Source organism: Arachis duranensis, chromosome 9, assembly GCF_000817695.3.
Source record: "Arachis duranensis cultivar V14167 chromosome 9, aradu.V14167.gnm2.J7QH, whole genome shotgun sequence".
In the NCBI taxonomy this organism is placed as follows: Eukaryota; Viridiplantae; Streptophyta; class Magnoliopsida; order Fabales; family Fabaceae; genus Arachis; species Arachis duranensis.
In genome coordinates this window covers 1,199,034-1,223,253 of record NC_029780.3, presented here as the reverse complement: position 1 = coordinate 1,223,253, position 24,220 = coordinate 1,199,034, and the positions used below count along the sequence as shown (strand labels likewise).

The window sequence follows — 24,220 nt, the reverse complement described above, 5'->3', positions numbered from 1 at the left end:
TAAATTGTTTGGATTTATCTTGTATTATTCTGATATGTTTGGTTGAGTTATGGTATACATTAATGGTAGAGATATACTGTCTCTAGTATTATCAGATTAGCTGTGTTAGAAGTTAGTTAAGTTTGTTGTAGTTAGTTTCCCATTTAACTAACATTCCTTCTATTGTAAGTTAGTTATAACTAAATGAAGGTAGAGATTCATATATATACATGTAGAAAATGCTTAGTTAGGAAATTAACTTTTAGATCAACTATTTCTTTTACTATATATTAATATTATTATTTTAATTCTTATTTTTTGAAAAATTTAAAATTTAAAATTTAAGATTTATAATGGTAAAAGAAAGCAACCACAATGAGTGTAGTTATGGTATTGAAAAGAAAAAGAAAAAAAATGTCAGAAATAATGAGTTTGCGAATATAAAAATAAAGATTTTTTAAAAAAAATATTGGTTAAAATTAACTACCAAAAAATAGTTTTTAATTAATGAGAATTTTGTAGGTTTGCTCTCAGTTAGGCTCATAAGCCTTCTCTAATTTTAAGTTGTTGTTCGATTAAGGGCTTCATCCACCTGAGATCTAATCCGGTGATTTCAAAGACGTCTTGAACAGCTTTCGTTTTGTTCACGGAGGGTTTAGGGAGAGTTTCTTGAATCAGGCTTCTGTTGTTCCCTCCTAATTTGGTACTTGCTAGCTTGGAGAGGACGTCTGCCCTGCTGTTGAGGTCCCGAGTTATATGCTTTATCTCGGTCTCTTCAAAGCGCCTAAAGTACTCCAAGGTTTTGTCCAAGTATTCTTTCATGGTGGGATCTTTGGCCTGATACTCTCCGTTTATTTGGGAGGTCACCACTTGAGAGTCGCTGAATATCATTACTTTGGTTGCACTGACTTCTTCTGCCAGCTTTAACCGTACAATCAAGGCTTCATATTATGCCTGATTATTGGAGGCTGGGAACTCGAATTTAAGGGAAACTTCGATTTGCGTTCCCCCTTCGCTGACCAATATTATGCCTACCCCGCTTCCGACTTTATTGGAGAACCCATCTACATATAACTCCCATGTAGTGGATTTCTTCTCTTGATCTCCCGCGTATTCTGCTAGGAAGTCGGTGAGGCATTGAGCTTTTATCGCCGTTCGGGCTTCGTATTTCAAGTCGAACTCGGAGAGTTCTATTGCCCATTGAACCATTCTTCCCGCAATGTCCGTCTTCTGAAGGACCTGCTGCATGGGCTGGTTCGTTCGGACTTTTATCATGTGTGCTTGGAAATACGGCCGTAATCGGCGTGAGGCTACTACTAAGGAGTATGCAAACTTTTCAAGTTTTTGATACTTTAGTTCTGGGCCTTGTAGAACTCTGCTAGTGAAGTACACAGGATGCTGTCCGACTTCATCTTCCCGTATTAGGGCTGATGCTATAGCTCTGTCTGCTACTGACAGGTATAGGAGGAGCTCTTCCCCGACCACGGGTCGGGTCAGGATTGAGGCTGGCTCAAGAATTTTTTGAACTCCCGGAAAGCTTTCTTCGCATTCTGGAGTCCATTCGAACTAGCATCCTTTTCTTAGTAGAGAGAATAGTGGAAGGGATCTTAGTGCCGATCCCGCCAGGAATCTGGAAAGGGCGGCAAGCCTTCCATTTAATTGTTGGACCTCCTTCAGACAAGTCGGGCTTTTCATTTCCAAGATAGCTTTGCACTTATCGGGGTTTGCTTCGATTCTCCTTTGTGTTAGCATGAACCCTAAAAACTTTCCCGCCTCCACTATAAAGGTACATTTTGTGGGATTTAGTCTCATCCCATGTGACCCTACGGTGTTAAAAACTTGCGAGAAGTCTGTCAAGAGGTCGGTTTTCTCCTTAGTTTTTACCAGTATGTCATCTACGTAGACTTTCATTAAGTTTCCAAGGTGGGGAACGAACACTTTATTCATCAACCTTTGATATGTGGCCTCGGCATTTTTTAATCCAAATGGCATCACCACATAGCAGTAGTTTGCTCTAGGTGTGATGAATGAAATTTTTTTCTCATCTGGTTTGTACATCGGGATTTGGTTGTATCCCGAGTAAGCATCCATAAATGACAAGTATTGATACCCTGAGCTTGCGTCTACTAGGGTGTCAATACTGGGAAGTGGATATGGGTCTTTGGGGCATGCTTTGTTTAGGTCGGTGTAGTCGACGCACACCCTCCACTTGCCGTTTTGTTTTTTGACTAGTACTACATTTGCTAGCCATGCCGGGTACTTGACCTCTCGGATGAAGTCGGCTTCCAAAAGGGCTTGTACTTGCTCTTCCACCACCTGAGCTTGTTCTGTTCCGAGCTTGCGCCTGCGCTGCTGTACGGGTCGTGATCCGGGGTGTACTGACAGCTTGTGGGACATGAGCTGAGGGTCTATCCCTGGCATGTCGGAAGCTTTCCAAGCAAAGAGGTCAGAATTATCTCGCAGGAGCTTTATCATCCTTTGTTTCAAATCTCCGTCTAGGCTGGCCCCTATGTTGGTATTTTTTCCTTCATCTTTTCTGATTTGAACCTCTTCGGTTCTTCCACCCGGTTGCGGTCGCAGCTCTTCCCTAGCTTTTACTCTCCCGAGCTCTATGGTGTGAACTTCCTTGCTCTTTCCTCGGAGGTTTAAGCTTTCATTGTAGTATTTTCTTGCCAATTTCTGGTCTCCTCGTAAGGTTGCTATTCCCTTAGGTGTTGGAAATTTCATGCAAAGGTGAGGAGTTGACACCACTGCTCCGAGCCGATTTAACGTAGTCCTGCCGATTAAGGCGTTATACGCTGACCCGACATCGATGACGATAAAGTCGATGCTCAGAGTTTTGGAATTTTCCCCCTTTCCAAAGGTCGTGTGGAGGGGGATGTATTCCAGTGGCTTAATTGGCATGTCTCCTAGTCCATACAGGGTGTTCGGGTAAGCTTTTAGCTCCCTTTCATCCAACCCTAAGTTGTCAAATGCGGGCTTAAAAAGTATGTCATTTGCCAAGATCATGGTCATCACCACCGGGTCGTCATGCCTGGGCATGATCCCCTATCCGTCCTCTTTGGTGAACGAGATGGTTGGGAGATCGGGAGATTCGTTTCCAACTTGATAAACTCGCTTCAGGTGTCTTTTGCGAGATGATTTAGTGAGCCCCCTCCTGTGAATCCTCCAGAGATCATATGTTTGTGTCTCTCGGGGATTTGTGGTGGTGGGTCTCTTCTGTCTTCATCATCCCGCTTTCTTTTTCCGGGATTCTCCGACCTTTCCATGAGATATCTATCAAGTCGGCCTTCCCTGGCCAACCTTTCTATCACATTTTTAAGGTCGTAGCAATCATTTGTTGAGTGGCCATACATCTTATGGTACTCACAGTAGTCGCCGCGACTTCCTCCCTTTTTGTTTTTGATGGTTCTAGGAGGCGGCAACCTTTCAGTATTACAGATTTTTCTGTATACGTCCACTAGGGAGACTTTTAGAGGAGTATAGGAGTGATATCTCCTCGGCCTGTCGGGGCCGACCTCCTTTTTTTTCTTGGGCTCCCTTTCTCTCTCTTTTGCTGAGTGAGGAGACCCCTGTCGCTAGCTGGGCTCCCGTAGTCTGGCATTTTCCTCCATATTGATGTACTTTTCTACTCTCTCTTGTACATCACTCAAAGAGGTGGGGTGCCTTTTTGATATGGACTGAGAGAAGGGGCCCTCTTTAAGTCTATTTACTAACCCCATGATAACTGCCTCTGTGGGCAGGTCTTGAATTTCCAAACACGCTTTATTGAACCTTTCCATGTAGTCACGTAGGGGTTCCCCGACCTCCTGCTTAACTCCCAGGAGACTCGGCGCGTGCTTTACTTTATCCTTCTGGATGGAGAACCGCATTAGGAATTTTCTCGAGAGGTCCTCAAAGCTGGTAACTGACCTTGGAGGGAGGCTATCAAACCACTTCATCGCTGCTTTCGACAGGGTGGTTGGGAAAGCTTTGCAGCGAGTTGCATCAGAAGCATTAGCTAGATACATCCGACTTTTGAAATTGCTTAAGTGATGCTTCGGGTCTATGGTTCCGTCATAGAGGTTCATATCAGGGCTTTTGAAGTTTCTTAGAACTTTCGTCCTCATTATGTCCTCACTAAACGGGTCCTCTCCTCCCAGGGGCGACTCTTCTCGGTCGCCATGGGAGTTCCGACTTTTAAGGGAGGATTCAAGCTTCAAGAGTTTTTCTTCCAACTCTTTTCGTCGTTCTATCTCTTCCCTGAGTTTTTACTCTGCCTCTCGTTGTCGTTTTAGTTCCTGTTCCAGTTGTTCCAAACGACCTTGGTGGCCGTGGACCAGCCCCATTAGCTCGGTTGCATGGGGTGGCCCTTCCTTTCCGGACTCTCGTCCCTCCGAGGAATTTACCTTTGGGTTCTTAAGCCCAGAGGTGCCTTCTTTATGCTGGTCGTTGGTTCTTTGGTGAAGGGTCAGGTCCACGTCATTGTTTCCGGTATCTGGATTTTTTTGTTCAGAATCAGACGATGTATGACCATCTTCTGGTGAGTTGTCCGCCATTACTGGTTGATCTCTCGGGTCCCCGGCAACGGTGCCAATGTTACGTTGGGTAACCGGAGATTAATGGGCTAGAGTCGTTGGGTTGGCCCAATCGTCTGAGGAAGGAAGTCTTCGAGATGGTTTGCATCTTTAGGGCCTCCGTCCGACTTGTACGTGTGAGAGAATGGGGGGTGGTACCTGCAAAGACACTCCGATGCCTAAGTCAGCAAAGGTGTGAGCAGGTCTAGAGAGTATTGGGACTTTGAGATACCTGAGGGGTGTCAGTGTATTTATAGTGGTAAACCAATAACCACCGTTGGAGTAGTTCCACCTTTTAAGGTGGATAACCGTCCCTTTATCTTAGGGAGGTTACGATATGGCTCTTGGAAGTAGATTGAGAGATATTAGGGGCAGTTATTATCTGCCAACTAATCTCTGCTTCCGACTTCGTTGGATCAAGTCATGGGGAGCACCGACTTCTTAAGAAAAGGTCGGTGTACTGAGGGGCCCAACCTTATGGGTTGGGTCTGTCGTTTGAACCTAGACCTTAGCGTTGGGTCAAGGTATGAACAGGTATATTAGCTATTCTTCAATTCGCAGAAACGCAGACACGTCATGTTGTTGAAGGCAGTAAAGGTTGGAAGATTCCATCAAATGATTCTGGATACCAAGATTGGGCAAATAATCAGAAATTTTCTCTCGGAGATATCTTAGGTAAGCAAGGTTAAAATTTAATTACTATATCATTAAATATATCATAGATAGAGTATACTCATTTCCTATGAGATTTTATATGATGTTACATGCAAATTTCAACTATTTGTAAAACTGCGTACACATTACTCGCATTCTTTTTTTAAATTTTAAATGATATATACATGTAAATATCTTTTAGATTGATTAAAACTTGACTTTTGTAAAACTTCTTTAAAAAAGGTTTGTGTTTTTAAAAGTATAAGCATCTTATTTTATATTTGGTAAAGCAAAAATATTATATGATATTGTTTGTATATTTTAAAGCACTGAAAGTGATATTTTTTAAAATTAATTTATATTTATTAAAATTAAAAAATCTACTATTTTTTCTTTTAGTTGAGTCATTGCACTAAATTTTATTTTTAATCGGGTCTCTATATTTTTTTTATTTGAGTTTCTGCACCAATTTTTTTTAATTGGATCCCTATATAATTAAACTAATTACTGTTAAAAGAAATTTAATTGAAAAAAATTTGGTATAGGGATCTAATTAAAAAAATATATAGAGACTTAATTGGAAATTTCACGAAACTATAGAGACCAACAAAGTAATTAAACATTTTTAAAAAACTCTCTTTCAAAAATTAATTTTAATAAACTATTTTCGAAAAATAAATATTTTATCAAATCAATCTTTAAAAAAGGCTGAGTCTAAGCTAAATATGAGAGATTTCACAGAAAAGACATGTGGAGTTGGAGAGGATTTTGTTCTCCAAATTTGAGTAAATTTAAACGGAAATTTAAAACCGTAATTATTATGTCCAATCAAGAATGTAAATATTATGATAATATTGAGTAATTTTCTAAGAAAATTAATTTAGACACATCTAAATAAGAGTGTCACATATACATAGATGACAATGACAAGGAGACAGGGCAAGAGCAAGGGACACCTCTTTATGAGAAAAATTTTTCCTCATCCGGATCCTTGCAAAGAAAAAATTTTCCCCATAGTGAGAACTTGCATGGAAAGTTGACATTTATGTTGTGCCTATTATTTGGGGTTGAAATTTTTGTTGAATTTATTTTATATGATAAATTTTAAATATTCATAATTTTTTTTCGATAATTAGACACCAAATTTTTAGATTTTATGGTAAACATCGAAAAGTTGATCTTGGAGCAAGAATTCTATGATAGAGATATGTGTATGTTTCGTTTTTCTTCAAAAATCATTCACATTTTTTATCTGTATCTCAATCTTGTTATATCTATATATTTATAATTCAGTAGAACAAATTATTAATTAGTATTTAAAAGATTTTGATGCTAATAAAAATAAATATAATTTAATATTTAATAGAAAAATTAAGAAAAATTCTCTTATATCACCCAATACATTAATGAAAAGTTGAAAGTTAATTAAACTAGTCCAACCTTTTTCCTCTTCATCTTTAATTATTGTCTTCTATTAATTAATTAATATTCGTATGGTTTTGTAATGTTTGATTTCACTATGAACCAACATAATGTGGTTGAAGTGCCAAAAGATTCCTACGACATTTGCAGTCTAGAAAATGCAATCAACACAACAATGAATAGCCTGCCAACTTCATCCTTAACAAGGAAGGCCAATTTTACTATATTTGCAGCTTTGGCACACATTGCATTCAAGGACAGAAGTTGTCCATTATTGTCCCTAACTCCCTCTGGGGCCCCTTCTCCACAGCCGTCTCGGTCGCCGCCGGTGGTTACTACTGCTGCTACTGCTGCTGCTACTTTCACTTTCATCTTCATCTTGGCATTTATGGGTTTTTAGGTATATATTATGTAGCATGTTATAGAGTCAATTTTATGTGTGTTGGAGAGTATGTATTATATGTGACCAAATAAATTAAACTATGATAGGTTTTGTAATTTTTGTGTTTTCATTTTTTGAGGTGGGGAGTTAGGGAGGTGTTTAAATTATTTGATTGATGTATGGTTCATTATTTTACATTTTATAATATGTGTTGTAATCTTGAGACTCATTAATTTTCATATGATAAAGTAACGTGTGTAACTCAACGTTATGATGGTTTGAAGAGATAATACAATAATGTAACGGCGTTAGTTAGCTGATTAGGGACTAAAAATTGGACCGTCCGATTTCTTTGTTGGAGAAATTGAGAAAGGGGTGCACAAATCGGACGGTCTGATTTGTGAGTTAGGAAAAAAATCGAGCATTGTAATCGAACTGTCCGATTACATGAGGCTGAGATATTTTTGGATTAGTTCACTTAAATCGGATGGTCCGATTTGCTGCATGGTAAAAATTTTGAATTTGAATGTGATCAAAATCGGACGGTCCGATTTCAGAGCGTAATAAAAGTTAACTGTTGAAATGCGGTCGGACCATCCGATTTATGGTTTTATATATACCTCAACATTATCCGAAGTCTCCATTTTTTGTTAGTCTTTGAAATCTCTCTTCTGAAACTCCTGTAGTTCTTTCTTCTTCTTCTTCATTGTTTCGGCACCAGCTTTCATGTTCATTATTTGAAGATCCTATTTTTCCAAGTTTGAGAGTGTTTCCTGTGAGTATATCATAATGGATGATAGAGTATTGTTAAAGATTTATTATCATTGGCAGATTTTATTACAAACAGCTGAAGGTGTAAAATTTGTGTGTGAAAATCCATTGGATATTGTTATTCCATTTACGTTGTCGTTTTAAGAATTAAAAGGTGTAATTTGTGAGAAGATGGATTCTCAAATATGTAGGAGAATATCGTGCATTTTGTACAGGAACCCAGTATCTGTATTTAGTGGGTTCGTTCAGTTTCAAACCAAATATGTAACCGATGAAGCGAGTATGCAAGATATGTTTTCAGTGTACATGGAAACTCGCTCACAGATATCATTCATCGAGCTGTATATTGAGTTTGAGCAGTCGGAAGCAGACCGAAATATTGAGCTGGAAAATTATAATAGTGATAGTGAGGAGGAGTTCGAAAGTAATTATGAATGCCTTGATCCGGGTGGAGATGGAGATCAGGCCGATGACACTATGCAGGCAGATGTGGCGGATGTGGCAAATGCACTAGTAAACCAGCATCCGTTTGTGGAGCCTACTTTCATGCGCTTGCTGGATTTGGAGGCCATGCATACACTGAAATTTCCCGCGCTTGATGAGGCACACCCTGACTCAAACCAAACTGTCTCCTCAACCTATCAGACGCATGTCACTCAATGCATTCAAAAGAGATCAGCGGCACGGTTGCACTCTAAATAACCGAGTGGTGGCCGATGTCAGCCGGAATCACACCTGCCTCAATGCAATCAACTGCATAGGCCTCCCAAACAAACTGAACACATTGAAGGTAACAGAGTATTACACACCAGATAATAATACAGCTAATCAAAAAGGTAAAAACAACTGAATATCACATACTTGTCCTTCCTGCAGATCGTCCAATACCCTCCTATAGTGAGCCAAAGAATGATATCTGTAAGACTGTTCATCACGGTCCCAATTACGCCATCTGACATCAAACAGTCCGTTACAAAAAAACTTATGATAAAACTCTCAATTAAAAGGTGATGCACTTATTCAAAGCAGATGATGCTTGAACTTACCTATTAGCAAGCGGAAAGACTCGAGGATTGCCTGGTATAGGCGAGAGAAATGGTAAACGAATCCAAGCTCAGGTAAGCAGAAGGGTCAGCGGTCCATCAATCTCCTTGCAGTCAACACGAGTGGCCCTACACAATGCTCTATAAAAGTGAGCTAAACATGCCGAACCCCAACTAAATTCTCTGATCCCGCCGAAGTTACGGAGCAACGACAGAAATTTTCAGTGCACTCCTGCCCCAAACTTGTCTCCAAACATAATCGTCCCAAATAATAACATTATGTGGCACTTTACATACCTCTGAATCTGAATATCATTATCTAAGACTATATCATCTTTTAATCTCCGAAACCAAGTCAACTTTACAAAACTTCCTCTACATTCTGTCTTCCTGGGTGGAACACCAAAATGATGGAGGCATTCGACCTCTAATGCCTCATAACTACTCAGAGTCGGTCTTGTAACTGGAATACCATTTGTCGAAAGGCCAAAAATTACCGCCACATCCTCCAACGTCACGGAACACTCGCCAATTGGAAAATGGAAAGTATGAGTCTCGGGTCGCCGTCTTTCGATCAGAGCATTAACTAATGCCGATTGAGATTGGACAACTCCGATATGCGAAACGTGATAAAATCCAGACTCCCGCAAATACTCCTCCACAATTGAATTATATGGATCCGGTGACAAATAATGATCACATATTAACATCTGTAAACCTACAAAACATAGCCATATATCACATTAATCAAATATAACCATACTTAATTAACATACTATATTTAACATTCTACTATTCTCATTATCACATAAGCAACATAAAATAATTAATAAACCTTAAATGAAAACTAAAATAAACATCTATTTATTACTATTATTTCTATGAAAACTATATTTTCTAATATCTAGATCCTATTTATTTCTTAATAATGATTTTCATTCGTTTAATATAAATAGAATGTTAAACTCAAATAAATTTAAAATTAAATCTAATTATTATTATTACTCGACAGCAATATAGAAATATATAGTCTAATTCTAATATCTAAACTAAATCCTATTTGGTTTATATTAATAACTATTAATAATACCTAATTTATATTTATATAACTGATTCCTCATTTTTGTTATATATTATTATTATTATTATTATTATTATTATTATTATTATTATTATCACTGTACGGACACATATAAAAATTAAATTAACAACCATACATGATCTATTCTACTAACTAACCACATTATTCCTAAATTAATTAACTATCTAAACTAGTTTAAATTAGTAAACTAAACCTAAACTAACGGTCACTAGAAAAAAATAATAATAATACCTCGATCAGGAAAAATAAATTTATGTTACTTAATTCACTAATTATACTAACACAACTCTAACGCTTGAACTAACTATTATTATTTAAATTTAAAAAATTAATTTAATAAAATAAATTTACATAATTAAGATGATCAAGATAATTAATAATGTGTAATTCTGGACGATTAACATCTTTTGTTCTTCGTCTCCTTGGCATTGTTTAACTTGGTCCCCCTCCTTGAATTTTTTTACTATTGCTGGAGCTTCAATGGAAGAAAGAAAATAGGTTTTGAAAGAGATAGAAGAGTCTGAAAATGAGAGAGGAACGAAGTGGGGCACGGAAAGACTGGGGTTTTACTCGAATGTGAGAAGGGGTCTACTGGCTGGTTGGTGTATGCGCGATGCGTGGCAGTGGTACGCAAATCGGACGGTCCGATTTGTTTACCCTCCACGCCAGTAATCGGACCGTCCGATTACATGCCCTCTAAATCGAACAGTCCGATTTCACCTATGCAGTCTCCACGCCCATGTAATACACGTCAGACCCCAATAACCATGGAATACACTAAAGCTAGCCTCATTAAAATTAAAAAAGTGTAATCTTGAGGACTTATTTGATAGATTTAAAATCTAATTTCTTAGTCAAAATGGTTCAAGTTATAAAACATATATTTATATGAATATGAAAATCATATACGAGATACGTAGATATACTAATTTTAATATGGGAAGTGCTAGATAAATAATGATTATTTTGAATAACATGAACAACCACCAATTAAATAAAAATATACTATACTTTTAAATTAATCATCTAAATCTTAATATTAAAATAACCATATATACACCTAGTAAAATGAACATCCGATATATTTATTGTTTATATTGTTTAATATTTTTATTGTCTACCTATACTTTTCTTTTTAATATTTTGTATGACACATAAACACATTAATATAAAGTATTTTTTTAGATAAATTATACTAATATTTTAATGTTATTAAAATGTAAATTAATATTTTAAGTGTTTTTAATTTTTTAATTTTTAGATAAATTATATATTATTTTAAACTCATTATATTTTTTAATTAGGAATGATAAAATGGGTAGTTTGTCCTACTCTATAAAAATCTGTCTAAAGAATGAGACGGACCACTCTATTTTGCTAAGTAAAACTGATTTAAAATATTAGTCCACTATGTTTTATAGCAAGTTGGTGGGCTAACAAACTAGTCTTCTTAACTTTTTAAAAACAAAATTAAAAAAATTAATTAAAATTAATCCAAAAAATAATATAAGCCAACTTCAAATCTTTTAACCTCTCCATTATCACTTCTTCTAGCCACTGATGTCAACATAAACATTTCAATTATTGATAAAACAAGATTTGTATTGGAGGAAGAAATATATATAAATAAGTGTAAAATAAAATAAAATAAACAATAAAAAATAAAAAAATTATATTTAAAAAGTATATAATTATTAATTTTTATAATATTAATTATTCTTTTATTAAAAAAATTGAATTTAAAATTGGATTCGGGTCTTAATGGATTCTTTTGGGTGGAGGAACTTAATGGGTTTAAAATTGCTTTCTTCGTCCGGGAAATTAGTCTATGCTTAAACTCTTGTGATTTTGAAACACTGCTTTGTCACTTTTAATCATGTATGTGAAGTATTTCATTTAGTGTAATTAACTTGTAATGACTTTTATGTCTGAATTTGATTTACTTTTGGAGTATTTTATATGTTTGGAGTGCTAGAAATTGTTATTCTACTGCCTTTTTGTATTTCTTATAAAGAATAAATGATCAAATTCGTTTGTAAAAGATCACTTATTATTTAAATTAGTCATCAAATTTTTTATTATCAAAATTCGTTATTTAAAGATTCTAAATTAATCGCATTATTTCTTCTGTCATTTTTTTATTAATAGTGTCAAAATTTGTTAATTAACGAAAAAATTAAAATAATTAATTTAAAATTTTTGAAGGACAAATTTAATTAAAAAAATTTTTCGTGACTAATTTAGAGAATGAGTCTAGGACTAATTTAACTATCTAATCTTCTTATAAATCACTAAAATATTTAAAATTATACTAATATCGTTAAATTTAAAATCTAACTCTAACCCATACAGAGTTTATCTTTTATTGAAAACTTAAATATAATTAATTTCACATAAAATTGATATTTAATAGTCTAAATTTTTATCTAACAACAATATCAACTTGGCGTGCCATCTCGCCTAAATTTTCACTCCTTTTTTTTTTAATCAGACTCCAGCCCTTCCTTCTCTCCCATGAAATTGTAACAGAGAAAGGAAGGAATCCTCCGGTCTTCATCGCCGCCGGCAGTGGTGTTGTTGCTGCCATGGTTGTGAGTCTGGGTCTGCATCACCACCGCCCGCGTCATTCACCTCGTCGCTGTCCCTTACGGAGCTAAGGTCACTCCCACTTCTCTCCTTGCCGTCCGTCACTCACCTCGCCGACTTGCCTCTCCGGTCTCCAGCTTCTGCTTACCTCGCAGTCCCTCACCTTCCTCCTCGTTGTCTCTCTCTGGTAAGCCCTCCTCTGCTCTGCTCGTGTCGAAGCTTTCTCTCTCTCTCTCTCTCTCTCTCTCTGTGCCAAAACTTCATTTCAAGCTACTTTCTATTGATTGATGTTGACTCTGTGATCTTAGGCTCTGTTGCGCTCTTGGTGAAACGATGTAATGTGCTTGTCAGTGGATTTAATTGAGGGGTTTTGAAATTGTTCCTCCTCGTTCCCGTTGCCGTCTTCTTGCTTATGCTTCTGCAGCGTGGGTGAGTTCACTGACTTCACTCTTCGCTGAGTTGTTTTTTTATTTATTTATTTTTTCAGTTTTTATTCTATCAATTTTTTATGCTGATTTTTTCAGTTTTTTCAATTTTAAATTTTGATGTGGATTTAGATAATTTGTTTAATTTGATGTAATTAGTTATTATTGATTAGAATGAGATAATTGGTTCATTGCTTGCAGCCTCAGTTTCAGTTCATTGTCATGAATCAATGAAATACAGGTTCAGCTCCGTTTTTTTTTTTTTTTTTTATTTAATTTTTTTAACAGGAGATTTTTTTTGAACAAAAAATTGAAAGAAGAGGTCCAGAGATCAGATTTTGTTTAGATGTTTGCAACTTATAAAAAATGGTGTTCTTTTGGTTATATAGTCTGACTTGGGAAGTTTAAAGTGAAGCAAGTTATTGATGGAAAGCAAGAGTACCTATTTGGCAAAGCTACTTCAGTCGTGCATTGCCAGCAAAGCTCTATCATCCGGCAAGGTTCTCCATGCGAGAATCCTCCGAGTGGGCCTTTTCTCCGACACTTTTCTCTCCAACAACCTCGTCCAATTGTACTCCAGCTGCGGTGACATTGTCTCTGCACATCAAGTGTTTGCTAAAATGCCTCAAAGGAACATCTTCTCTTGGAACGCCATCTTGGCTGCCTACTGCAAAAACCGCAACTTGCAAGACGCATGTTGTTTGTTCCTGGAAATGCCTGAAAGGAACACCATCTCGTTGAACACCATGATCAGTACAATGCTACGTGCTGGCTATGAACGACAAGCATTGGAGACCTATGATTTGATTATGCTAGAAGGTGTTAAACCTTCCCATATAACTTTTACTACTGTTTTTAGTGCTTGTGGGCTCTTTTGGATGCAGGATGCGGTAGGAAAAATCATGGGGTTGCGATCAAGCTTGGTCTTGACGGTAACATTTATGTAGTTAATGCCCTTTTGTCCATGTATGCTAAGTGTGGCCTTTCTGGGGATGTAATTCGTGTCTTTGATGACATTGATGAGCCTAATGAGGTTACCTTTACTACAATGATGGGTGGATTAGCCCAGATGAATCAAGTCAAGGAAGCTTTGGAGATGTTTAGGCTCATGCTGCAAAAGGGGGTTCATGTTGATTCTGTATCTTTGTCCAGTATATTGGGTGTGTGCGCAAAAGGAGGATTTGATGAAAGGGACATTGGTCTATGCAATCAGAGTCATGGAAAACAAGTGCACACACTCTCAATTAAACTGGGATTGGAGGGAGACATCCATTTAAGCAACTCGAAGCTGGATATATATTCGAAAATAGGGGACATGGATAGTGCTGAAAAAGTTTTCGCAAATGTGAGTCGGCATAGTGTTGTTTCTTGGAATGTGATGATAGCTGGGTATGGCAACAAATGCAACAGTGAGAAACCTGTGGAGTATCTCCAGAGAATGCAGTGTTGTGGATATGAACCAGATGATGTTACTTATATCAATATGCTAGCAGCATGTGTCAAGTCTGGGGATGTTAAAACCGGGCGTGATATATTTGATAGCATGCCTTGCCCGAGTTTGAGTTCATGGAATGCTATACTCTCAGCCTATAGCCAGAATGCAGATCATGAAGAGGCACTAAAAATGTTTAGAAAAATGCAATTCCAATATCAGCTTCCTGATCGAACTACATTAGCAGTTATTCTTAGTTCATCTGCGGAACTGGGACTTCTTGAGGCTGGAAAACAGGTTCATGCAGCCTCTCAGAAGTTTGGGTTCTACGAGGATGAGTATGTTTCAAGTGGTCTTATCAATGTGTATTCAAAATGCGGGAAAATGGAGTGTTCAAAGAATGTATTTAATAAGCTGCACAAAGTAGATGTTGTTTGTTGGAACTCAATGATAGCAGGGTTCTCAATAAATTCTCAGGACAATGAAGCTTTCTCTTTCTTTAAGCAGATGCGCCAATGCGGCTTCTATCCTTAAGAGTTTTCATTTACTACCATTGTGAACTCTTGCGCAAAACTCTCTTCATTATCCCAGGGATGCCAGGTTCATGCTCAGATCATAAAAGATGGTTATGAAGATGACATATTTGTTGGCAGTTCTCTTATAGAAATGTATTGTAAATGTGGAAATGTGGATCAAGCCAGATACTTTTTTGATATAATGCCAAGTAAAAACACTGTTACCTGGAACGAAATGATACATGGTTATGCACAGAATGGATATGGTGACGAGGCTGTTTCCCTTTACAAGGACATGATCACATCTGGCGAAAAACCCGATGATATTACTTTTGTTGCCGTCTTAACTGGTTGTAGCCACTCTGCATTGATTGACGAAGGAGTTGAGATATTCAATTCAATTCAGCAAAGATTTGGAGTGGTGCCAAAGTCAGATCATTACACTTGCATCATAGATTGCCTCGGCCGAGCAGGGCGATTCCAGGAAGTAGAAGTGATCCTAGATACTATGCCATGCAAGGATGATCCAGTTGTTTGGGAAGTGGTTTTAAGCTCATGCCGCATTCACACTAACTTGAGCTTAGCAAAAAGAGCAGCGGAGGAACTCTTCCGGTTGGACCCTCTAAATTCGGCATCTTACATGCTTCTAGCAAACATGTACTCTTCTTTGGGAAGATGGGAGGATGCAAGGGCTGTCAGGGATCTAATGAGTGATAATAGGGTCAGCAAGGATCCTGGTTATAGCTGGAGTGAGTACAAAAATGATATTCAGCACATTATGGAAAACAATCTATAGACTATAATCTTCCACCTGATTGGCAAGAAGTTCAATTAAGAAATATGATATCACTGTGATAGTGGATGAAAAATCAATGCCATCTCTACATTAGAAATCCTATACATACATGTAAAGCTCACTCATTTTGTTGGCCTTGAAGTAGGAGGTGGCAGCACCTCACACCATAATTGGGTGGTTCATCACTCCATGAGTTCTTCGCACTGCAAATTCTTCAGAGGGTGAAATTGGGTGTGGGAATGTGGTTTGTGGTGCAGTTCTTTCCCAATTTGGTGGCTTCTTTTTCAATTGATGTGTACAAGTGGTGGGAGTGGAAGCAGTAAGCTTGCTTTGCAAGCTGCTTCTTGTCCTATTAATAACAACGTTCATTTATGGGTTTGGTAACCATAGCGAATTGAAACATCGATAGAGACATTAATGGCAGCGGAGGGCACTTGTTCCATGGCGGAATGGGATTCAAAGGTATTCATGACCGCCTTCTTCCATAATTGCTCCAACCACCTCCTCTTTGCTCCATAATCTTAACAGTAGTGATTATATATACCGTTTACTAATGTGTGTCTATTTATAAAAAATTGTCACGTAAATAACAACTTTTGAGCGAAATTTCACCTGTTTTGGTAGGATTCGTGGTAAATAGAGAGCAGTTGATAAATGTTATATATAAACTCAAAAGATAATAAATGTTTCACTGTCCAAAACTATATCATTTTTATGCTCATGTGGCTGCAACGGTACACGCACCATTGTAGATAACGAAATACATTGACAACTTCGTTTCGTTTTGTACTATCTAATGACAAAAGGACATACATGTCCACCGTTTGCTATCATGGAGGACAATACTTTTTTTTCCTTTAACGACTAATTAGTCTGAGGTCGAAATCCTTATGGATCTAATTGTAACTTTACTCTATGAATAATATGTCGACAATGACTTGCTTTGGTTGTTTATTTGTATTTGTGATAGTTGTGTCATTTTATTTTAATCTTTCGACTGAGATTTATGAACTTAAGCTTTTAGTTTTTTGTCCAAATTTAAGAGCTTAGTTTGTGCTCTCTGCATTTCATGTGAACATTATAACATCGGGAGTATCTTCCCATTCGGACTTTCCCTCATCTAGTTATAATTGGTGTTATGGTTTGTGTTATTATGACCTGAAGTTTATGAATATAAAATTGATTGAATATAAAAGTAAATTCCGAACACCCCTTTATGGGCCCTATATTTTGATGTGCATATCTATGTTTGTTCTTTCCAACCTTTTGTGATCCAATCTCCCAAATAAGTTTTGTTATGCTATTATTATTTACTCTGTGATGTATACCCCCATGATTTAAAGGAATGCATTATTAAAAAATCAAGTGCAATGGATGTGGAACATAAGAGGAAAGCTAGACTGGTTGGAAAGCTATGATCATATGCTCATAAAGTGGGGTAATTTTTTTCCTATGAAGCAGGAGCAGACAGCATCTCCATGACTTGGTTTGGCCATGAGAATTTCACAGACCATGGAATTGGGATGACCACTTCCTTCACTTGGTAATTTTTTTTGGGCATAAATGCAGATTCGGGTGTGCTTCTGAAGGGCTTGTTCTGCAGCAACTTGAGTCAGTCATAAGTTGTTTGAATCTCTGAAGTTGTGGTGGCTTCTTTTTCAATGGATGATTTGATTTGGTGGAAATTTAGGAGTTGGAAGCAGTGGAGTTGATTGCTTGATTCAACCCTTCTTTGTTGCTGTTGAGACCAAGTGGAAATTCTAATTTTCCATTTTGATAATTATTATGCTTTCAGTTCTTGATTATTGAATTTAACTAGGAAAGTAGATACAAGAGTTTAATTTATTGTTTATGTTTTCTGTTTTGCAGCAACTTCAGAAGATGAAACATACAAATTTTCAAGTTCATGTGTATGATGAGGTAAAAGGAACGGATTCATGGGATTTAAAGATCTGGGAAAAAGGGAACTAGTGACAACAATATTACTATGATATATGTATTTAAGTAGCTGGTTATCCGGCCACAATGTCATAGCTTGATTTTCATAGTTATCATAGTAATATTATTGTCATAGTAATATTTTAAGATTGTTCTATAATTATTGTTTTCCCAGATAACACTTTAGACAACAAGCAAATAAATCTGGTCAGGGTGTTGTGTTTTTGGCTTTTTGCTAATTATGAATTATGAATTGGGTAAGGTATTTGTGGCTTTAGGACTTTTTGGTTTGGAATCAATGCAAGAGGGTACAACAAATGTTGTCTCAGCTTGGGAGTAAGGTGGGTGCACTATTATTTGCATGTTGGGAGTATTTACCCTAAATTTTGTTTTCTTTCCAGTGATTCAGATTTTAGTCCCTTGAGGCTCCTAGCGTTTAGGTTCAAGAAGGTTTTATCCATTACTAAGTAATTTTTGGTAAACTCATGTATTTTTTTCTCTATAATATTTATTTTCTCAAACCACCTTATTCTGTTGTTGCATGCTTTATAATCTATATGTATGAAAAGAAAGAATACCATCAGTCATGTTCACACAATTAATAGATTTGTTCAATGTACATACAAAAGTAGCATATGAAGTTTAAAAATGGCGAATATTGGATCCGATCCGATCGGATGATTTTAGTGTGGATCGGATCGAAATTTTGGTCATATTCAATCTTATTCGATCCAATTTACGTTCACTCCTAAACACAAAAGTCTAAATTCAATAGCATACTTAAATTGATATTTGGACACCAAAAAAAAAATTTAAATTTTAAATATTTCTCCTTAATCCCATGCATATCACAGGTTAATACACTAGTGAGTGTGAGTGTAAAATATTTGTGTGCGTTTGTGTAAAAAATCAAATGTAAAATATTTGTGTGTCTATAAAATTTGTATTGGATTTATAGAAACTACTAGAGTTATTAACTGACATAACAACTAAAATGAATTATATATCTAATTATTCTTACCATCACCATAATGTACCAACTATAGTCTTCAGTCTTTTCTTTGCTGGCTTGATATGATTTAAATATTTAATTTGATGCGTTGTGTGTTGTTTAAATATCTCTTTTCTGAACACTGAAATTTTAAGCATATGCGATACGTATATTTATATAAATAAATATTATATATAAGATACATGCGGACTACCTTCTCTCAAACGTTTTAATTAATAAATTGAAATAAAATGTGGAATACTAAATTGAACAATAATGTGCACATTTCCCTCGCGACCATTTTATATCGGAGAAGTTTTCATTATAAATATTAAAGGAAAAGAATATCACCTGAAAAGTCCTCATTGTAAATAGGTGAAAATTCAGTTGTAGTTCATCTGAAATTGATAGTTCCGAATTTTTAAATAATAATTTAGTTAAACTTATTAAATCATTTAATAATTCTCAATTATTAACTTCACATGAAGTTAACTGTATTTGAGTTTTCGCCTTATAAATATTACCGAAAGAACATAAGCATATATACAAAGATTGTGTTTTCCTAGACCAAAAAAAAAAAAAGTTCAAGAACATATAATGCATGGGAAGAAAATAATAAATTATTTTTCATCAATCCTTTTCAATACCAATAATGAACAAAAGTAGTTACTATATATCTCCTCTCACAAGCTCCTTCATATATCATCCAAACTTTTTGTACCTGGGGAGAAAAAGGAGATAAAAGAAGGGAGACAACAATTTATTTAACTAGAGCACAAATCGAATTCTAAATATACATTTATATTATCAGGATACCAAAGAAAAAAAACACAACGTAAACTATATTATTGATTTAATTGAAGTCACTTGAAAATGGGAATAAAGCCCCAATTTAGACATTGAAATTGTAATTGTCGTTCAATTTCATTCCTAACATTTAAAAAATAGTGATTGAATCTCTGAAGTTCTATTTCATCAGTCCCTGAAATCATAAATAATTCAATAGTCTATGAAAAATAATTATTAACTCAAATTAGTTTATAAAACCTATCACATTACATCAAAAATTCAAAATTGTAGTTCTTGAGAATGAAAGTTTGGTTTTACTAATTAAAGTTATTTATTATAGAACGTTTTATTTTTTTTATACAATAAATGGGAACACCAATAGTTGCTTTAAAAATGTACAATTTTTAGCTTTCGATTTTTTTTTTTTTTATATTTAACACCTGAAGCAATACAATAAAAATTAACTAAACCCATAAAAGGTGGTTTAAATCAATTCTTATCATGGTAACTGGTAAGATTTAATGCAACTCTAAAATTAAGTGGTGACATAGATAGCTTCACATATAAAAAGGTTCACACATCACTATCTAAATGGAAATAATACATCTAATATGTATATATTCTTAAAACTTGAATCCAAGACTATCTTTTAGAAATTATTAAAATATTCATGCTTTTGACTAAAAAAATTGATACAAGTATATTTCATCTTTATTTCCTTTTCACATGAAATTTAAATTTACAAGATGGCAAAGGTGGAACTCAATAAAAGGTACACCTCAAAAAAAGATTAGTCAATTACATCAAACACAAATATTTCTTTTTTTAAAGAAAAGGAGAGAAAATGCAAAATCTTAATCTTCTGTAGTAGGGTGCACCGGAGACTCCGTGGTTCCACTTTCAAAGTAATTCTCACCGTTGATCTGATCAAGGACCAAGACCAATCCCATGGCAAGTGCACCATCAAATCCAGGCTTCACGTAAAGCGAGAAGACTTCTTTCCCAAGCATAACACTTGTGGTGGAGTCCACCTTTCGACGAATCTCAGCCATTAATTTCTTCGCTGCGTTATAGATCTTGCAACAACGCTGCGAAAAGCACCCTTCGATGTGATACTCCACACCGGGCTTATCGTATACCTCCACTATAACACTCGCTCGTGACCGTCCGATTAAAGATGTTCTCTTCATACTTAACAATGCTTTATCGCCGTCGATTCTTTCTCCTTTGAAACCTTCCCATCGTTGATGAAGACTCGGTCTCTGCATCGCAAATAGAAACTCAGTGAGTCGACTCGAATAAATGAATAAATATCCTATTTTATTGGAATAAGTAAACGGTACTACTAATTTTTAACTTGATAACATCAGCTAAATTTTTCATTGTAAAATTATTCTTTTAATTTTTATTTTTTACAGTATTTAAGATTAAAATTCAGCATTTGAAATTTAGTATTTAGGATGTAAAATTTAAAAATTTAAGATAAAAAGTAATAATTTCAAAGAATTAAATAATCTTAATTGAAAAAAAAATCTCTAAACTCATTTTATTTAAATAATTATTCTTTTAATATAATAATACATAATTAGATATATGAATTGACAATGCACCAAAAAAATGATAATGCATCAAATCCTTTTATTATAAAACAAACGGAAAATTAAAATGATTTAGATATTTTATGTTGTCTAGTAAATAGTAACACATGAACTGATGATGAACCTGACTCACTAACTCGATCGAACTCACTGAGCTGACTCACTCACTCAGGATCAGAAGGGAAGAAGAAACAGAAAACAAAGTAAATTAAAAACAAAAGAAACCGATCATGAATAACGAACGTACCTTTCGTTTAACGGTGAGAAGACATCGACCTTGTGGATCCATGAGGACGAGCTCATCCTTGTCACGTGCATCAGGACCGTAAGAGTCAACTCGGAAAACGAGTTGGCCCTTGCAATCGTAGACGGTGAAGCCATCGCCAGCGAAGAACCGTGAAGTTTTCAGCACCGTCAGATTCCTCTCTTCTCCTGAAACGTACTCTTCTTGCACAACAAACTCTTCCTTCATAATATTAATAATAATATTATTTAATTAAAATAATAATAATAATATATAATAATTCTCTTTCTTACGAGAAACCGGTAATAAATTGATAATTCAAATGAGCGATGAAGAAATGAGTAAGTTATTGAGAGGAGTGCACATATATGATATATATATATAGTATATGGTTTGTGAGAGAAAAAGAAAGGGAATTAACACTTTAATGTATTACTCGGAGAATTTGATAAGCCTTTTATATTTGGCATGTGCTGTAAAGTGGGAGGTATTGGTTTCTCATTAGAAATATGGAATATATAAAAGGTTATCATGTATAAACCTTTAAAAAAAAAAGATATTGAGAAAAAGGTGTTTATAATGTTCGTGACTACTGATTATGTGTGTGCTCTTACTCTTCACTATTTTTCCATTTTTTTTAAATAATAAATAGATAAAAATTCAGTTGCAGTTGACTTCACATGAAATTGATAACTGAGAGTTATTAGATAATTTGACTAATTTAACTAAATTTTCATCTAACAATTTTCAACTATCAACTTCACGTAAAGTCAATTTCACTTAAGTTAATATTATTGCAAAAGGTGGGATTTGCGTGTGTTCCCTACAGATATGGATGCTTGGATTGATATTGATACTCTAGTGTATACTTATGTGGAACTTTTTTGACTAATTGAAAAGGAAAATTTTTCATTTTAATCAACAGATTTCTCAAAGTTATTATTTTACTAAAATATAATTTATAGAATATTTTTTTATCATTTACTGACACTATATATTCTTTATCATCAAAGCGTGTATTAATAATTTTATCCAAAAAATTATTTAATAAAATTTCAGTTTAAATTATTTTATATATGTGTATAAGTAAACTCAAGTTAATTTGTAATATTTTTTATTTATTGTTTTACTATATTACAAAATTTCCAAGCGGCATGAAGGTACTACTAAATACTAATAATGAAAATCTATACAAATTTTTATGGAGAATTTAATTTTAATGTATTTTTAATATAAAATAATTTTATATATGTATTTAATTATATAATGTTATATTTATAAAAATAATTATTTTTTATATTAATGTCGTGAATAATCATTTAAAACCAATGTAATTAAACCACGGTATAATATTTTATACTATTTGTATCAAAATAAAAACTCTATTTTCGTATCTGAAAAAATTGTCACCGAATGTTTCATGTTTATATACTAATATATCATATGTTTAGTACATCTATATATCAATTCATATATTATTATATAATTTTCACTTATGTTTTAAGTATAAAATATTTAAAAGGAGTATTATATTCAAATGAAGCACCTTTTCAAAGTCAATCGCTGTAATTTTTGAAAAAACAAAAAGTATAGAAAAAATTATTCAAATTCAATAGCTAAAAAACTGAAGATCTATCCTCATCACTTTGAGAAAATTACATTATAGCGACTATTTTTATTTATTGACAACATCTTCATTCTTTAAATACTTTTTATATATTTTATTTAAGAAATTAAAATACTAATTTAATCCTAATATTTGAAGTAAATTCTAATCTCATCTTTAATGTTTGAAACGTTTTATTCCCTAAATATTTTATTTTATTTTATTTTAATCCTCTTATCAAAATTAAGTTTCTTTTTCAAAATTTTTTTCTCTATTATTAACTTTTTATTTCTCTTATTATTCTAACACTTATACTTTTAAATCATTGTAATGACCACTATAACTACTACAAGTACAATTTTTGCCGCTACCTACAAAAAATTTATATATGAAAAAAAAATATTCTTTAGAAGAAAAATGTTAATTTTGACTAAAGGATCGAAATAGGATAAAATAAAATATTTATGATAAAAATAATTTATTGTCTAATATCTATATGTCCACTATTAATTATATATGATCATGAATATTTTTTTAATTTGTTAGAAGAACACAATTTCATTCTTTTATTTTTTATTTTACTTATTTCTGTATTTCATAATTTATTTATGGTAAAAAATTATATATACTAAAAAAAGTATTTTTTATTGATTGTTTTTTTATTTGGTAATATTTTTTTCTCTTATGATGCATTAGTTTTACTCTTTGATTTTTTTTATAAACTATAAAATGCTATTATTTTTTATTGTACTCATTCTCTTTTATCATTTCACAAGAATTAAGACAAGATATTATACATTTATTTTATCTTTAGCAGTTTTGGTAGGTGTTTAAACTAACAAAATAAATATTGAACTATTTTTAGATTCAAATACAGCTATTTTAACTCAAGAATAGATAAAATATATTGATAAATTTTAACATGTAACAACATTAATCATATTACTTTGATTTTAAAAATGAATATAATACTGAAATATAAAATCGTTTTGGATAAATTTTAAGAAAAACAGTTCTCTATAATAATTGTTTTGCTATGATAATAAAAAAGATATTTTATGGACAAATTTTATCTAATGTTAGATTATATTTGCTCAAATCAGTTTTAACATAAGAGTAAAAAAATTTTAAAATTTTACTTATAAATTATGAAAAAATATTTACAAACTCAACTACTAATTTATTTAAAGAGAAATCTTTAAAAAAGTTAAAATTCTAATATAAATATTTTAGTTTAATTACAAATTATATATTATAATTAATGAGTAATTATTATGTCATCACCCATTGATTTTATTATTTTTAATATTAAAAATAATTAAATTTTAAATTTAATTAAATTCATAAATTTTTTTTAATAAAAATTACTAGAAGTTATTCAACCATGCCAT

The 24,220-nt window shown here is 34.0% G+C and overlaps 2 protein-coding genes across 2 annotated transcripts; one reads left to right on the top strand and one right to left on the bottom strand.

Annotated features, from left to right (window-relative positions):
- The first annotated feature begins 12,936 nt into the window (after positions 1-12,936).
- LOC107463807 (pentatricopeptide repeat-containing protein At4g20770-like) lies at positions 12,937-16,988 on the top strand. The gene is given in 3 exon segments (XM_052254790.1): positions 12,937-13,161; positions 13,336-13,787; positions 13,790-16,988. Coding segments are annotated over 3 exon segments (2,337 nt in total). The 5' UTR covers positions 12,937-13,150; the 3' UTR covers positions 15,664-16,988.
- A 3,082-nt stretch (positions 16,989-20,070) lies between these two features.
- Positions 20,071-21,555, bottom strand: LOC107463743 (protein LURP-one-related 12). The gene is made up of 2 exons (XM_016082601.3): positions 21,227-21,555; positions 20,071-20,643 (listed from the first exon to the last, which is right to left on the bottom strand). Exons 1-2 carry the CDS (start codon positions 21,449-21,451, stop codon positions 20,236-20,238), a joined length of 633 nt encoding a protein of 210 aa, XP_015938087.1. The 5' UTR covers positions 21,452-21,555; the 3' UTR covers positions 20,071-20,235.
- Positions 21,556-24,220: the final 2,665 nt, after the last annotated feature.

Coding starts and splice junctions, on each gene's coding strand:
- LOC107463743 (XM_016082601.3), bottom strand. CDS start 21,451: ATGAAGGAAGAGTTTGTTGTGCAAGAAGAGTACGTTTCAGGAGAAGAG. Junction 20,644..21,226: donor TTCTCACCGTTAAACGAAAG/GTACGTTCGTTA, acceptor TTTGCGATGCAG/AGACCGAGTCTTCATCAACG.